The 18607-nt window shown below is 34.0% G+C and overlaps 2 protein-coding genes across 2 annotated transcripts in view; one reads left to right on the top strand and one right to left on the bottom strand.

The window, feature by feature from the left end:
- Window positions 1–412: 412 nt before the first annotated feature.
- Window positions 413–2420, bottom strand: LOC128205751 (uncharacterized). The gene is made up of 4 exons (XM_052907685.1): window positions 1851–2420; window positions 1567–1725; window positions 1050–1222; window positions 413–911 (listed from the first exon to the last, which is right to left on the bottom strand). The coding sequence occupies exons 1-4, from the start codon at window positions 2001–2003 to the stop codon at window positions 524–526; spliced, it is 873 nt and encodes a 290-aa protein (XP_052763645.1). The 5' UTR covers window positions 2004–2420; the 3' UTR covers window positions 413–523.
- Window positions 2421–5301: 2881 nt separating this feature from the next.
- The window catches only part of LOC128218177 (high-affinity choline transporter 1-like), an 84424-nt gene continuing 71118 nt past the window's right edge, over window positions 5302–18607 (top strand). The window contains exon 1 of the mRNA XM_052925761.1: window positions 5302–5444. The gene's annotated coding sequence lies outside the window, so the exon portion shown is untranslated. The remainder of the gene's footprint in view (window positions 5445–18607) is intronic.

Below are 18607 nucleotides of genomic sequence, written 5' to 3'. Positions count from 1 at the left end.
CATAAGTTGGAATTCATTGCGCTTAAGTCGGCAGTAGCTAATAAGTTCCATGATTACTAATACGGTAATCAATTCACAGTCACAACGGATAATAATACGTTGAACTATGTCATGACAACAGCGAAGCTCGACGCAACCAGTCACCGCTGGGTCGCTGCTTTATCAGTACAGTGTATACAATTTTTACATTGTCTACAAATCGGGCAACGGTGACTGTGATAGCTCGAGTCGACAAATTGTTCTCTGAAGCTACATGTATCAAAGCGCTTTGTCATATTATGGTTCTCCCTATTTCTTCAGCCGAATGCTTATCAGGATCTGAAGTTTCCGAGATAGAAGGAGAACTCCTCCCATTGACAGCTTCAGCAAATCCACCAATCAATCGGACTATAGAACATGCCAAAAAATACGTTTCTGTTCTCTGAATGGTATGATAAGTAATTCACTAATCAAGATCAAAATAGCACATTCATTTTAGCACATTCATCATATCATATTACAGGTACATTACAGATGTTCAGTCCTAACGCAGTCGGATGTGACCCCCAATGGCCTGCAGAAACTCTTCGACCGTCTTCTGTCCATTGGATAACTGCTGGCACAGGGTCTTCAACGTCTTCTGGTATCGTACTGTTCCCTTCCTCGCTGGCTTCTTTGATGGCTGGCCTCTCTGGACACGGAGGATCTCTGCTTCCACCATTGCAGCGTCCTTCTCGAAGCAGGAGATGACAGTCCAAAGCGAGGGATTGACGTGGCCGACGAGACACCGGAACCCATTGTTCCAGGCTTCACACACGTTGTTGGTCCTGGCCTCGTCGTTCAAAGTGGCTGTGTTGACGTTCCAAGTGGCTGGCTCGAACCTTGGTTGAGTGCGTCGGAAGATGAGGCCACCGGTCTGCGATCTGACAGATCTGAAACAATAAAACAATAACATATTTAGTATACATTAACAGTACATGGATATTGTTATGGATTAAGAAATAATCGTTTTGTAATTATTGACTCATTGATCGAGGTGACAATTTCGAAGCCCATCCTCCGAAGCGAACACCAGTACCCGGTCAGATCCACTGTCGTTGTCATATACTAATTGGTGGGTGTAACTCTCTGGTAGTGGAGACGGAATGGCATCCAGCTTCTCGGGGTTGTTAGGTGCATCACCGGCTCTCTTTCGTCTTATACCTCTTTTGATTGTCTCGGTTGTTCCGGCAGCAACTCTAACCTGGAATCAATGAATATAGTTTATATTAATAGACTTAATTAACTACGATTTATACTTAGTTCGAATGATAGATGTCTGGACAACACTGTTCTCTGCCCAAACATTAATATCAAACGTAGTAATGATATGGTATGCACGCATTTTAGGATTACAACATGAACGCTCTGTCGTTTCTGAGGTTTTTAGCTATTATGACAAAAGGGTAGATAACTCTCCATGCTGTTCGTGTTCAAAATGTATGACTAAACTTTTTTTGTTCAGCATATTATTATTTTTTTTTTATTAAATTAAATTCACTAAAAAAATATTTTTTAATCTCAAAAATATCACATAATTCGACTTACCTCGACAGGTTGAGAGAACATCTTGTCGGCGATGATCTGACCTGGCCACCCTCTGTTCGCCTGAACGCTGAGCTGGATTTCTTTCCGGACCTTTAAACCACCGACATGGGAGTCGTCTTTCTCGTGGTTGTGCTCTCGTGAGGAACGAATCTCTGTGGCCTGTAATGAATTTCTTTTATTTTATTAACACGCTGGACGACACACTCTATTGACAAGATTTCTAATTTCGAAAGAGTTATAACAGATTTATCTTAATTCAGTGAGTATTTAAAGAAATAACTTACTGGACTGTCAGTAATAACTGCTCCTTTGCATTCCAAGGTGCGTCTCTGTGAGCACTCCCAGGTGATGGTGGTCTTGCTGCTTTTCTTCTTCGTGTACGTAAAACTATCAAAGCAAAGCTTTGGTGCGCCTCTACTACTCGTAATGAATTCCATGTTGCTTCGTGGAAGTGAATTGTGAGTTGTAATTTGTGATAGGAAATACGTCCATTATATGAGTCCCGTGTTCTTAGTTTGTATTTTGAGCAAAAGTACGTCACATTTTTCTCGTTAATTATCTCTTCTTTGATATCATGCAAACAGAGGTAAATAGCGCGATCGAGATTGCTTTAATTGTTTCTCATTAATTAACTCTTCTTTGATATCATGCAAACAGAGGTAAATAGCGCGATCGAGATTGCTTTAATCGTTTCTCATTAATTAACACTTCTTTGATATCATGCACACATAGGTAATTAGCGCGATCGGGATTGCTTTAATTGTAGTGTTGGATCGCACTTTAATACAAACACATGTTTGGTGTTGATAGTTTGTAAGATTATTAAAGTTATCGCAAATGTCCGCCCCATCGAAAATGGAGGGGGGGGGGGCAAATGTCCGCCCCCTCGAACATTGAGGGGGGGCAAATGTCCGCCCCCTCGAAAACGGCGGGGGGGCAAATGTCCGCCATGGTCCAAAAGGGGGGCAAACATCCGGGGGGGCAAATGTCCGGGGGGGCAAATGTCCGTTTACCTACTCATTTATTCAAACTGTGACTTTGCTTAAATTATTCTTAAAGCCCAATTCATATTACAGTAAACTCTGCATGTTCTGACTGACTGATATTTCATTGTATTGAATGAATAAATGATCAGCATTTACAATTTAAGGGAGAAAACTCAAATATATTGTCTGCAATCACTGCAGCAGTACTAGCCCTTGTTGTTTAACTGACATTTCATTAATAATTTAAAGTGACTCGCTCATGTTTTGGACCAAACATTAGTTTTCTCGGTAATGCATATAAAAACACTTACTTTCTATGATATCGAAATTGCAGAAAAAAAACAGTTATAGCTCAAAAAAGTATTTTGGTTGTAGTGTGGATCAAGCCCACGCCGGTAAAGTCATAAAAAATTAGAAAACTGCCGCTTAGTCCACACGACCACCGGGACGGAACGGTGCCGACCTGTTCAGCTTTTATCAGCTGGTAAACAAGACAAATAAAAAGGAATTTTTGAATATGTGTTAAATTGTATCTGCTATTCTTAAACAAACATTACTATTCTCATTTATCTAAGACATTTTTGCATATATTAGTTGACTCTCCCATTGTACTTAGACCATTTTATAATTCGTAAACTTTAACACTGCATGAATCCAATGATCCATGTGCAATATTTATTCTTACTTCTGTTAAACGGGACTATCTGGTCTTTAAATATTTTATACCCTTGAATGTATGTTATGTCTTTGAATCCTCAATTTGAACCTCTGAATTGTATTGTCTTTATCAATTACCTCATTTTTTTCCTGTTGGGCATGAATTTGAGGGAATAAATGTGTTGACTTGACCTGTTGACTTGGCTTGTTCACGATTAATTGATAGCATGGTGTGTTCCCACTTTGCCAACCGATTATTTTTCCTATAGAAATTGTAGGTGGGGTTGGGGGATGTATTGTTTGTGGTAACAATAGAGTTGATAAGTGCTAATTGGTGAAAATGTTAGACTGGCCCCATTTTTTATTTAAAAAGTTTTAAGACAGCTGAGCCGTAATAGCATTTTTGCTACCATATACAGTATCAGAATGCATAATGAGTTTATAACTGTATAGGCTAGATTTTGACTCGTAGAATGTTGGTAATTTAGCCATAACTTCCTGGGTGGAATCATCCCACTCCATGGATCATGTGTTTGCCAACATATCATTGAAGATAGAGGGAACAGATTGTGCTGACCCCCTGACATGCTTTCGGACACCACTCATGATGTCCGCAGCAACAATGGCACTGACATCTCTGGGATGATTGTGTTCTCCAGATACTTTGGTAGTAATATCATTCCTAGTGTTTATCTTAGCGTTACCGACTGTGTCTACACAGCGCCAATAGCTACTCTCATTTTTCCTGGTTTTCAGGCTGTACATGAAACCATTTAAAACCAGTGTTCGACCTTCTCTGCTATTCTCAATGAACTTTACATTCACTAATGCGTTTGCCATTTTTGGTTTGACATGCCTGCTTAGGTGAAACTCCTTCTTATATACCATGTTAAACAATGACTTACAGCTAGTGAGCTGTTTGTCTTAGTTTTCATGTGTAAATTATCAGGAATGTATTTATTAATTTTAATAGGGCTGACTTTAGTGTTCTTTGCATTGTTTTATGTGAATTAACATAACTATAACACAATGCTATGGAATGGTAATTGTTAATTATAAACATTCCAAGTTTAAAGTGGATAATTGTACAAGCTTATTAATTATAGTTGTTGATTAATTAAGATTGATTAATGATAAAAATCATTTGGTTTATTGTATGATATAACTGTTACAATGAACAAGTCAAAATCAACATTGTTTTTTGTTGAAACTAACTTTTAAATTTTAATACTAAAACATTTTATATCTGATAAGGAAGGATTAGAAGTTAATTTCAACTACAAATAAATTTTGGTGCCAGTCTAATTGTGAAAATACAGGTAAGTTGGAGGTGCGAGGACAAAATTGGTAGTAAGTTTAATTGGAGGCAATTAACGGTTGGCAAAGTGGGAACAAACCGATAGCATCACGTAATAATTTCAATTTACCAATCACGCAACACCACAGCCGTAATTAATTTTCAATCGCGTTTTAAACGCTAGTGAACAATGTGGTCATTAAACACGATATTTGAGCAAAAAATGACATTTGCTGAAGGGTTTCAGCTTTTGGTATTTTTGTTTTAACACTCCTTAGCCTTATGATTTGCCACACTTTATTCTTTCAACTGGCGTGAATAAAGAACACCTAAAATGTTTTTATATATTGATTTACGTATAAATAATTATGCACACATAACCATTCATCTAGCTCAATGATTGTATAGTGGAAAATTTGATATCATGTTCTTATAACATTTCCATTAAAATAAAAGAGTTGAATAACTCATCTAATAAAATAAAATGACTTAAAGGTGCACCCTTACTCCCAAAAATGATTCATCACAATTAATAGTTTTGTTTTAATATTCCAAAAAGGATGAATAAATGTCGAAAACAATGGTTCTTATGAAGGATACCAAGTTTAATTTGAAAGAAATGAGCATAGAACACGGTATTTTTAACTTATTAAACTATAGAATATTACTGCTAAATACAAGAATAATATTTCAATTTGAATATTTGACTCCATATAAATTGTCCCATCGCATCATGTAAAAAACATAAAATTAGTGTGTGTGTGTGAATGCAAGATGAATGTACTAAACCGTTGATTCGTCAAGAGACTATCCTTAACATCTTTACGTTTTAAAAGCGATTGCTGAAGTAAAATAGGGTTTCATTGTTGCGTGTCGGTATGAAAGTAAACAATCTTTAGTTAAGATTTGTCAAGTGTAGGAATATTCAGACATCTAAGGTAAGTTGACTCTTATTTACCTGTTTGAAATGAAACGATATTTAAACTGCTTATTTCAGTATGCTACTTCACACGCTATGTATACGTCTAATTTAATTCCTCTTTTGCCTATGATTTAATTGTTTATCATCAATCAGAAAGTAGGGCAATATACAGCATTTAAGGGGAACCGTAAAATAACTCCCATGTGGACGAAACTTTACTCTTAGGGCGCTTAATTATTTATGCAATAATTCACTTTACTGGCAATTAATTTAAAATTAAATTAAATTAAAACACTACAATTAACATATACCATTATTTAAAAGTTTAAAAACTACTTATACAGATCCGAGGTTGTTTTCGAGATCCGATGTTGTTTTCAATGGAATATGGTCGAGGATTTCCGAATGTTGTATAATTTAAATCGTTGTATGCTTTATCTGATCAGTGGGCCCGTTATTTACAGTCATGTATACCTTAAACACTCTTTACATTTGATTGCTCTTGTAAATCGCTAACCAAGTCAAGGTAAAGTAGTTAAGCGAATCGAATAATCAAACAGCAATAGGTTTTACCAAAGTTAAGAAGTTATATATCCTTATTCAAAAGAGATTAAATCCTGTACCATTTACTATTGAGTCAAAAACAGCATTATCAGCAGCAGGAACAATATATATTACACTTTTTATGAACAAAGTCATTAGGAGTTTAATCATTAAACTAAAAACACAAATCCTTGGATAAGTTTTGCTGAGTTTAAAGGGACTAGACACCAGATGATACATTGCAAGAAAAAAAAAGGTTTTGAAAACGGACATAAAATTAACATCGTTGTATACAAGGCAGTGAATCGTACTTACTGATGTATCACATCGCTTACCACACATGCATCTCTCGCAGTGTTTGCGCTCTTTTCCTATTCGAAATTTACTGAGGTTGTCTATCGCATAAATCCCGGCTGGGAGTAGGATTAAATATTGGTCTCACATCCCAGTTTGTTTAAAAATAGTGTCGATGTATTTATCTGTGCTAATAAACAGACACGATTTAAACTGGGAAACCATTTTTTTCGCTATTTTCAAACGGGGAATCACAGATGAGAGAGAAACATTAATGTTGAGTTTATTATTTTTATCATGTAAAGTGATGTATTATCGGCCTCCTACTAGCTCACATTAACAATTCTAGGCTTATTTTGATGAAATACTGTATTTGACAGTTTTGGGACCAAGTCAAGCCTCTTTAATGGAAATATTTCAAACATTTACTGCCTGGTTTAAGCCATCTGTAACATTTTTTAAAAGGCTTTAAGGTAATATAAACATAATTAGGATGCAAAAATGTGTTAGTGCATTTAAGATATGAACATAGAGACTATGTTAAATTTATATTGATTAACCATTTAACGATTTTTGAGTAGATTGCAATTTTGAATGACATAATGACGTTACTATTATGATATTGGGCCGATTTCTCAAAACTTTTTAAGTCTATTATAACACGATTAAGCTAATCTCACTATATCTGTTCTACTGTTGTTGTTTTTTCAATTGTTACTTTTAAGGAAGTATTTTGACTGTTTAGAAAAGTTTTCTGTCTGATAATCACAAAAAAAGAAGTTTTATTTATCAAAATAGGGTTAAGGTTAAGAAATTTTGCTAAATGAAAATAAGCTACTTCGAGAAATTAGGGCATGATTTATTAAAAGGGAGATAATAAAGCAAATTTTGACTAAAATTATACAGGTATTGTATTAATTTGTTTCTGAAATAAAATAATTCCTTTATCAAACAAACTCTCTTTGAAACTAACTAAACATTTTGAATGAAACTTTATCAGAAGAAAATCTTTATATTCATGGTGGATGGCTTTCTTTAAACGAATAGATTGGAGAAGTAGACATGCATTTTAAGTTTCAGGCCATTAATTCAGCATGCGTATTATATTCCTAGATTTTATGTCAGAAATCCGGGTATTTAGTTACATTGAATACTTCTGATAATAAACCTTTGTTAACAAGATAAGTTTTTTGCAGTACCAAAAGATTTTAAAATACGTGATTTGAGTATTATAAATCATCCCTAAAAACATCCACACATTCAGAACTGTTAAATAAGCTTTTAAATTAGTTTTTTTTTCAAGATATTGTATTATGATAGATTGCAAAATTATGCACTATTTTATTGTGTTGTGTGTGTGTGTGTGTGTGTGTGTGTGTGTGTGTGCGTGTGTGTGTGTGTGTGTGTGTGTGTGCGTGTGTGTGTGTGTCGATGAGCTATATATGCATAAGTTCATAATACATTCTGTTCTGTTCTGTTCTGTTCTGATATTGAAGCAATCAGCGGTCATCAAAGATAAGTGGAGTAAAATATAACATTGACAGTACGAGCAAACTGCAGACGACTAATTCAAATTGTTTCACATTTGTCTTTAAAGGTACTCGCTCATGTTTTTGGACCAAAAATAGTTCTCCCGCTAATGCATCTGAAAACACTTATTTTTATCATTATTTACTCTTTGATATCAAAATTGCAGGAAAAATACAAGTGTAGTTAAAATATATATTTAAGTTTAGTTTAGTTTAATGACGCCTTCGCAACTAGACCACCAAGACATAAATGTTGGATTAACAATACATTGATAACATCACGTGGTAATCCCACCAAAAATTGTTTTCTTCAAAGACGATATTTGAGCAAATATCAACATTTGAGGAGGGTTCCAGGTTTTGATATCTTGGTCTTAAAGCTGCACTCTTACAGATTGAACGTTTTGACAATTTTTCTATTTTTTTGTCTTGGAACAACCCAATTTTTGCGAAAATCAATAAATCCATGGAAACCGGTTATATAAGACGGCTGACAAAATAATAGATCGCGGATTTATATATTTAAGTTCAAATATCAATGTTTAATACATTTTTTTAAACCGTAAGTAACGGTTTAAGCCATAAAACATTAATTTTCGAACGGAAATATGCACATCTGCGATCTGATCTTTTGTCAGCAATCTTTTTTCATTGGTTTGCAGTTATTTACGCAAAAATCTGCTCTTTCCAAGACAAAAAATAAAAAAAAGTTGTAAAAATGGTATATCTGTGAGAGTGCAGCTTTAACACGAACGCATTCACTTTTTACCACGGTAACACATCGTTTCAACAGTCATGTAATAAGATATGCAGACAAATTGGTAAAGAACATGACGGGAAACACAAATTTACCCTCGAGTACAGTGACAAAATTTTAACAGGCTAGTTTCATGATAAACATGGGGGAGGACGTAATTTCGTTTCATGCAAACATTAAGTAAGAAAATTGTATGCACCTGAAGAGAATCAGTAATACAAATCTTAACATCTGAAGCATTCATGTATAGTACTCGTTGATTTGCTGTCTGATATGTTATCATTTTTTTCTCTTTTAAAAATGGCCAAACATGGCATCAAAGTCGAGGGCTAAGCTATGCATTGTCATCAGAATAAAGCCTTAAAGGGAAGATCGGCTATAGAAAGCAGTGTTTCTCTGTGCTATATGGATTACAGAGCCTAAAAATCACTCAGTAACTACAGTCGGCGGCCCTGAACCTATAAATCCCGCCAAATACACATCAGTGCTTAACATGTTAGTTCCATTTCCCATTTTTCCGTGGGGAGCAGCCCCCTCCCCCCTGAAACCATACGGTTACAGAGATTTCATCCTCCAATACCCTCCCACTATTGTGCGTAACATTCAGCACAGCCTGGCTACGCCCCTGTTCATATTTAGAAGATGCCAATACTATCGTGAATGGAAGTGTTTTTCTTTGATCTTGGAAATTTGTACATGGACTGATATCTCTTGCCAATACGTAGCGCCCCCCCCCCCCCCCACTACAAAAATACAAAATACCGGCGCATCTGTGTATGCTGAAGTAGTGTATTTAAAAACGTTCCAAAGTTATCATTGGAGTGAAGTTACAGGTTTATTGCCTTATCGTAAACTATTTTAAAGCTATATTTGTTTGCAAATGCCATCATGTAAGTTATATATTGGGTACATTAAATCCGAATATTGCCGAGTATATACAAAATAACCCGTACATTAACGATAAAATGATGGATTCACAGCTTTTTCGTCCGTTTTTTTGCACTTCTATACTTTTAACATGACTATTCCTCATCCAATAAACAATACGTAGAAAATCTGACACTCTGCTAGGACCCCCGGGCAATAAGCAAATGTAGTAGTAGCCAGACATTTCTAAAAGGTGCACTCTTACAGATAAACCGTTTTGATAACTTTTTTTTATTGTTTTGTCTTGGATCGAGCTATTTTTTTAAATGCATGGTAACCAGTGATATAAGACTGCTGACAAAAAAAACGTAGAATTTTATATTTATGTTCAAAATTTGATGTACTTTTTTTCAATTTTCATAAAACCTTAGTTACGCTTTTAGCCATTAAACATTATTTTTGGAACGGAAACATAAAAAACTTCGATCTAATCTTCTGTCAGCAGTCGGATATCACTGGCTTTATATATTAACGCAAAAAGGGCTCATTCCAATGGCCGAGGAGTTCCGAATGGAAATGGCTAAGGTGTTCCAATTCGACGTAGCAAGTTGCTGACATTTGACATTTTTTAATTAAAGCACAATTTATTGTATATGTACAGATATGCACCACGTGCAAAATGTATTGATATACTATGGGGGGCTGGGCCACAAGTCATAAACAACATAAGAAAACGACCCTCCCAGCTTTGACGTTTATTCATTCAAAATTGAAAATAAACACGAAATATCGCAATATGTTTGATTGCATGACACATAAATAGCCATGTGTGGCTTGTTCTGTCGCAATATTTAGTGATCGGGCTTTATCCAGTGTGTTTTAGTAGAACAGACAGCCAATTATGTTGTTTCTTGGTATCAAAAGATTAATGCAGTCAATTTACAAATAGAAATACACTCGAAAAAGCAGAAATTCAATTACTCGAGACAAACGGTATGACAAGAATATTTGATAGAACGTCCGTCTTTTGATGTTCCATCCGGAAAAATGGTCAGCTGTTTTGTCATTTGAGCTAACATAATACGTTACTCGACGTAAACAAATGTTCTGTGTAAAGCCTCACATTTAATTCTTATTGCAACACCAAATTGATATTTCTTTCGTCGGATATACCGCACCATTTCTTACAGAAAAGGCCAAAAGTATCGAATTTTAAGTATCCGAATGAATCTCAAGTTTACTCACATTTAAGGAATCCGATATAAAATTATTGATATTTTGATGCCTGGTGTCACCATTTAAGGAATGAATTGCGGGGTGGATGTCATTATCGGGGAATGAACGCAATTGGGCTGGTCAAAGTGTTTGTCCGAAGGACTCCACGCGTACTTTGACCAGCCCAATTGCGTTCATATCCCCGATAATGACATCAACTCCGTAATCCATTACTTATATTTACACCAATAGTTCATTACGTCATTCAATAATTGTTAAAACATTTCTTCATTTCATTTAAACCTTTCAGTAACCCTTTCTTATCCATTCTGTAAATAGAACGACCCGACTGTAACCGGAAACATTTTTTTCAAATGACGTCACAATAACGCGGGAAAAGATCAACCACTTGAAATCACTTTAAAACGTAAAAATTGAAACACTTCTGGCACCAATATATTCAAAATATAATAAACTAACACTTTCTAAAATGTTGATCTATATTTTACGGGACCTGCTGACACAATACATCCAATTACAAGATCAATAGCTTTCATGTATATTGTTATGCAATGAATTACGATCCGAACATATCCGAATATGATGCGTTCATCGATTGATGAACGCAATTGCCGCAAGGCAGTTCATTTAAGGAATGGAAGTTGAGGTGTAAATATATACATGTATATTTACAAAGTAACGACAAATAATAATAATAATTCAACAACAAAATCGCCATTCCTAAATGTTAATCATAAAACTGCCCATGCTCCAGTTAAATCACATGCTTCGAAAATGGTCAAAATATCTTAATCCGAAAGAAATCAGGAAATAATAAGCACTGACAACGAAATTGACTACCATGAAAATGACCTTCCCTCGTAAGGTGATTATTTGTATCTTGCATGGCATTTCATATAAAAAGGTTCATCCATACCCGAGCCTAGCGTGTTATGCGGAAACAAGGTTACACAGTTTTCACTTTGCAAATATTACCATATGACAATGTTTCCATTGTGCTGCAGACAACGGTCTTCAACAATTTTTGAATCTACTTATCTGTGGAGGGGCGGGGAATTGAAATTGATAGCTTTAACGCTATAGAAGAACATATCACCAACCAGACACTTTAAGTGGAATCACAAGCCTCAAGATGTGATAATAAATTTTCATAGTTTATTCAAATGCATAAAGGCCATATGCCCATGAACATTACATATATCAATGGAATTCCTAAGATATGTATAATTAATTCATAAGATATATATAATTAAATGCACTTGCACTATGATATTTATTAATACACGTATACTTATCTTAACTAACAAGGTACATTCGAAACACAAATTAAACATAGACAGTACACATAAAATATAATATTACCCTAGTGAGGTGACAGTGGTTACAAATATCATTTCAATGAGTTATTAAGCAATCATTATAAATACAACAGGGACTCTCAATTAAAAAGATTTGTGGATAAACATTGCCAATTTCCTGTGAATAGTCTAATTGGTATTTGTAAATGCTCAACACAATTGGTTATATTTGGTTTATTTAAATAGTATTGTCTTCTTCTATAGCATATTAGTTAAGGTATAGATGAAAATGCCAACTTGGCTTTAAACTTAAAAGGAAGCTGGCACTAATGCCAGTAGTTTAGCCTCCTTACTCTTCGAATAGTCATAAATGACCACATATGTTAAAGAATATCAAATCATGAATTACTACATTACAGCTGATCCCTGAAATCAATCACGGGCACATCCCACACGAGAAACAAATCATTGGAATTTGTTGTGGTCGATTTCTTTAAGAATTAAACAAGTTTCAATCACGTATAATAGCATTTATGAAATGCTATCTTTTTTGCAAATTTTAGGGTTGGAATGGATATGTCCATAGTAATCCTTATTTTTTAAAATTTTATTTTGCTATATGTTACAACCCTTTTAATTTTAAGCCTGTTTAGCTCAAGTCTTTTTCAATAAATCAGGCCCATCTCCTTTTTTCATGAATGACTATTAAGCATCTTATCTTTACAAATATAAGTATGTATTTTTCCATTGTAATAAAAGCCATTTGTATGAAGACTTAAAATTCTTACAGAAGTAAAATAACAATAATAAGTTTAGCAGTACAAAAAGTAAAATAAGTTCAATCCTATGAGACCTTGGAATCTTGAGGAATATGCTCCTGCATAAAAGTCTTGGGATACAATTAAAAGATAAAACCTGACCATGATGGAAGTTACACTGTTAAAATTAGGATACTGGTACACATTGAAAATTGTTAAAACATAAAAGGCACTCAATCAAGGTATAAAGTTAAAAAATATAAATGATGAGCACATTGAAATCAATTTGATAGCTCTATCTTGGTAATGTAAGCTGAATTAACAATGGAATTTGTAAGTTCAATGTTTCAAAAATACCATGTTCAATTATGTGAAAAAAATGTTTTACTATCAGCACTTAATAACATTTTATTTAAATGATCAGTTTCTTGAAGTTCATTTTATAACTTAAGTACTAAAAAATTGACATTGCAAATGCACTTAACATCAATAATTATATGTGAACACACATATAATAGGTTATTTGTCTCTAAACAGGTTGACATTTTACAGTAACTATACAGTTTTTTGTTCTGCTCTTCAACTCTTTCATTTTGGATATATTGATACTGTAAATCTCTTTGTAAAAACCATCACAACAATAAGTGTTTTTTCTCAAATACAATTATTTTTTGCTATCCAGATGAATTCCATCCCAAAGATTGCGTCAGTTCAGCAGATGCTATAGGATCAGTCTCAGGCAGGCATTTGGAAAAATCTCTGAAAACCAAAAGTTATTCTTAATTAGGCATATGTTATGTGTATGTTTGAAGTTATTTAGTATTGTTGTTGTTTTCGGCCATATTGTTAACAATAAAAGCTTAACACCTCAAATGTTGATTTTACTCAAAGTAGAAAATTATTGAGCAAAAATAATTAAATGAAAGATGACAGCGGAAAAGCAACTCGCTGTTTTTTTAAGATTTTTTAATAGATGATTTTAATGATGATGTCATAATTAAACTAAAATACATTTGTATAAACTAAAATAATCATTTGAAACAATTGAAAACAATGTAAATAACTGTGTTACCATATTTTTAAAGTTATCTTGTCTAAAAAATGAATGAATGTTTAGAAAAGGGTAAAACAACAAGACACTTTATTAAGGAATGGACATTCTTAAAATCTTGAAAAAGCAGTTGATACCATTTATTATGTTTTCCTGTTGTTATTTCTTTGAACATTATTTTGCCAGTCATTATCCATAATTGCTAGTGAAGTGTCTGCATCATGTTAAGTAAATGAAGACAGTGTTGTGTGTTTTCAGAAATATGGTAACAATATGTGTGTACTAAGAACACTTGAAATAAACAAACAAATTTACCCTGTGGGTCTTTTTAATATCTGTACAAGTGTACAGATGAGTTAGTTTTTTGTTCTCTAAATTAAATTACATTGTTACAATAAGCACTCATAATTAGTGAATACTACCACACTCAAAAGGAATATATGTCATCAATACATCCATTTGACTTGTAGTCCCATGTGGCTTGTTTTATTTAATGCATACATACCAACAAGTAAGTCACAATAAGAAATACATATCACTTAAAAGTTACTTTCTCTTAATGCATGTTCTTCTAGGGATAAGCAGAAAAAACATCAATGGTGCCTGTATTTCAGGTTCTGCCCAATAGGCTGTTTTCAAATTAAACAAAGGAGTAACTAATTTGATCAATCACAACTACTTTAATCACAAAACTATTAAACATCTGCAAAATAATATGATAAAACTTGCTTAACATGTTCAAAGCATACATACTTTTCTGATCCACTTTCCGGGCTTTATCCATACCTCCCTACTTCTACCATAGAATTTTCATCTTTAACGATCTCTGTCTCTTCAGTCTTTTCTTCTTCTCCACTGAAAATAATAAACACTTTTACATCTCAAGTATCCGTGACGTTCTTTCATCTAAAATCAAATAAAAATGATATACATATGAAGATTTCAGCATGCTAATGTCGCTTGATTGACGGGAGACATGGAAAAAAGAATCAAAAACTAATTGCAGAATATAACAAAAAAAGTAAGCTCACCAATCAAAAAATCCAAAACTGATCCCATGTTAGTCAGAAGTCCCATAAGACCAGTCAACTGGCTCTCTCTCTGCAAATAAAATCAAAATGTGCATTAACTCATATAATATTAATAAACTTGTACTTATCTAGATGAAGACTTACGGTGTCACAACAGCTCCTTTTCATATTTTTAACCTTTACTAATAAAAGGGTCAATTATTTTATATGTTAAATGTGTATTGACTATGTTTAACTTCCATTACAAACTGACAATATATGGATGCAAAAAGATGTACATTATATTGCTTTAGTTTCTTTTTTTCATTTTTCAAATATCAAATATGTGGTGTTTTAAAACAAATGCATATACTTATATCAACTATGTGTTATTTCCATCAGGGCTGAGGTAGAGCCTCAAAATTGGTCTCATTTTATTTGTTTGACAATACAGTACTCACCTATACCTAGTTGTATGGGGTCACAATCGCATTCTTGTTCAACTTTTTTTACTAACAGAGTCATATTTTTCAAATTTTCAATGCACACCCTCATGCCATCTATGTGTTTTTTGCTATCACGGCCGAGGTAGGGCCTCAAAATTGGTCTCATTATGATCGTATAAATACACAGTTCTTACCTATACCTAGTTTTATGGGGTCACATTCGCTCCTTTACCAACTTTTTTATAACTTTTTTAATTACATGGTCATTTTTTTTTAAATTTTCAATGCACATCCTAATTTCAACTGTGTGTTTTTTTCCATCACGGCCGAGGTAGAGCCTCAAAATTGGTCTCATTATGCTCGTATTATTATACAGTACCTACCTATACCTAGTTTTATGGGGTCACATTCGCTCCTTTACCAACTTTTTTAAACTTCTTTACTTCCAGGGTTAATTTTTCAAATTTTCAATGCATATCCATATTTCAACTATGTGTTTTTTCCATCACGGCCGAGGTAGAGCCTCAAAATTGGTCACATTATGCTCGTATTATTATACAGTACTTACCTATACCTAGTTTTATGGGGTCACATTCGCTCCTTTACCAACTTTTTTAAACTTATTTACTTCCAGGGTTAATTTTTCAAATTTTCAATGGCATATCCATATTTCAACTATGTGTTTTTTCCATCATGGCCGAGATAGAGCCTCAAAATTGGTCTCATTATGCTCGTATTATTATACAGTGCTTACCTATACCTAGTTTTATGGGGTCAAATTCGCTCCTTTACCTACTTATTTAAACTTTTTTACTTCCAGGGTCATTTGTTTTCAAATTTTCATTGCATATCCATATTTCAAGTATATGTGTTTTTCTATCAGGGCCGAGGTAGAGCCTCAAAATTGGTCTCATTATGCTCGCATTATTATACAGTACTTACCTATACCTAGTTTTATGGGGTCACATTCCCTCCTTTACCAACTTTGTTATAACTTTTTGACTTACATGGTCATTTTTTTCAAATTTTCAATGCACATCCTAATTTCAACTGTGTGTTTTTTCCATCACGGCCGAGGTAGATCCCCAAAATTGGTCTCATTATGCTCGTATTATTATACAGTACTTACCTATGCCTAGTTTTATGGGGTCACATTCGCTCCTTTACCAACTTATTTAAACTTTTTTACTTGCATTGTCATTTTTTTCAAATTTTCATTGCATATCCTTATTTCAACTATGTGTTTTTTTCTATCAGGGCCGAGGTAGGGCCTCAAAATTGGTCTCACTATGCTCGTTTTATTATACAGTACCTACCAATACCTAGTTTTATGGGGTCACATTCCCTCCTTTACCAACTTTGTTATAACTATTTTACTTACATGGTCATTTTTTTCAAATTTTCAATGCACATCCTAATTTCAACTATGTGTTTTTTCCATCACGGCCTAGGTAGAGCCTCATAATTGGTCTCATTATGCTCGTATTATTATACAGTACTTACCTATACCTAGTTTTATGGGGTCACATTCGCTCCTTTACCAACTTTTTTAAACTTATTTACTTCCAGGGTTAATTTTTCAAATTTTCAATGCATATCCATATTTCAACTATGAGTTTTTTCCATCATGGCCGAGGTAGAGCCTCAAAATTGGTCTCATTATGCTCGCATTATTATACAGTACTTACCTATACCTTATTTTTATGGGGTCACATTCCCTCCTTTACCAACTTTATTATAACTTTTTGACTTACATGGTCATTTTTTTCAAATTTTCAATGCACATCCTAATTTCAACTGTGTGTTTTTTCCATCACGGCCGAGGTAGAGCCTCACAATTGGGCTCATTATGCACGTATTATTATACAGTACTTACCTATACCTAGTGTTATGGGGTCACATTCGCTCCTTTACCAACTTCTTTTAAACTTTTTTACTTACAGTGTCATTTTTTTCAAATTTTCATTGCATATCTATATTTCAACTATGTGTTTTTCTATCAGTGCCGAGGTAGAGCCTCAAAATTGGTCTCACTATGCTCGTATTATTATACAGTACCTACCTATACCTAGTTTTATGGGGTCACATTCGCTCCTTTACCAACATTATTATAACTTTTTTAATTACATGGCCATTTTTTGTCAAATTTTCAACGCACATCCTAATTTCAACTGTGTGTAATTTCTATCACGGCCGAGGTAGGGCCTCAAAATTGGTCTCATTATGCTCCTATTATTATATAGTATTTACCTAAACCTTGTTTTGTTGGGTCACATTCGCTCCTTTACCAACCTTTTCTAACCTTTTTACTTATAGGGTCATTTTTTTCAAATTTCAATGCATATCCATATTTCAACTATGTGTTTTTTCTATCACGGCCGAGGTAGAGCCTCAAAATTGGTCTCATTATGCTCGTATTATTATACAGTACTTACCTATACCTAGTTTTATGGGGTCACATTCGCTCCTTTACCAACCTTTTTATAACTTTTTTACTTACATGGTCATTTTTTTTTCAAGTTTTCAATGCACATCCTAATTTCAACTATGTGTTTTCCATCACGGCCGAGGTAGAGCCTCAAAACTGGTCTCATTATGCTCGTATTATTATACAGTACTTTCTTATACCTAGTTTTATGGGGTCACATTCGCTCCTCTACCAACATTTTTATAACTTTTTTACTTACATGGTCATTTTTTTTCAATTTTTCAATGCACATCCTAATTTCAACAGTGTGTTATTTTCATCACGGCCGAGGTAGAGCCTCAAAATTGGTCTCACTATGCTCGTATTATTATACAGTACTTACCTATACCTAGTTTTATGGGGTCACATTCGCTCCTTTACCAACTTTTTTATAACTTTTTTACTTACATGGTCATTTTTTTCAAATTTTCAATGCACATCCTAATTTCAACTGTGTGTTTTTTTCCATCACGGCCGAGGTAGAGCCTCAAAATTGGTCTCATTATGCTCGTATTATTATACAGTACTTTCTTATACCTAGTTTTATGGGGTCACATGCGCTCCTCTACCAACATTTTTATAACTTTTTTACTTACATGGTCATTTTTTTCAATTTTTCAATGCACATCCTAATTTCAACAGTGTGTTATTTTCATCACGGCCGAGGTAGAGCCTCAAAATTGGTCTCACTATGCTCGTATTATTATACAGTACTAACCTATACCTAGTTTTATGGGGTCACATTCGCTCCTTCACCAACTTGTTTATAACTTTTTGACTTGCATGGTCATTTTTTTTTCAAATTTTCAACGCACATCCTAATTTCAACTGTGTGTAATCTCTATCACGGCCGAGGTAGGGCCTCAAAACTGGTCTCATTATGCTCGTATTATTATACAGTACTTTCTTATACCTAGTTTTAT

The sequence above is a fragment of the Mya arenaria genome, chromosome 2, assembly GCF_026914265.1.
Source record: "Mya arenaria isolate MELC-2E11 chromosome 2, ASM2691426v1".
In the NCBI taxonomy this organism is placed as follows: domain Eukaryota; kingdom Metazoa; phylum Mollusca; class Bivalvia; order Myida; family Myidae; genus Mya; species Mya arenaria.
This window is presented reverse-complemented; position numbering and strand designations above follow the sequence as displayed.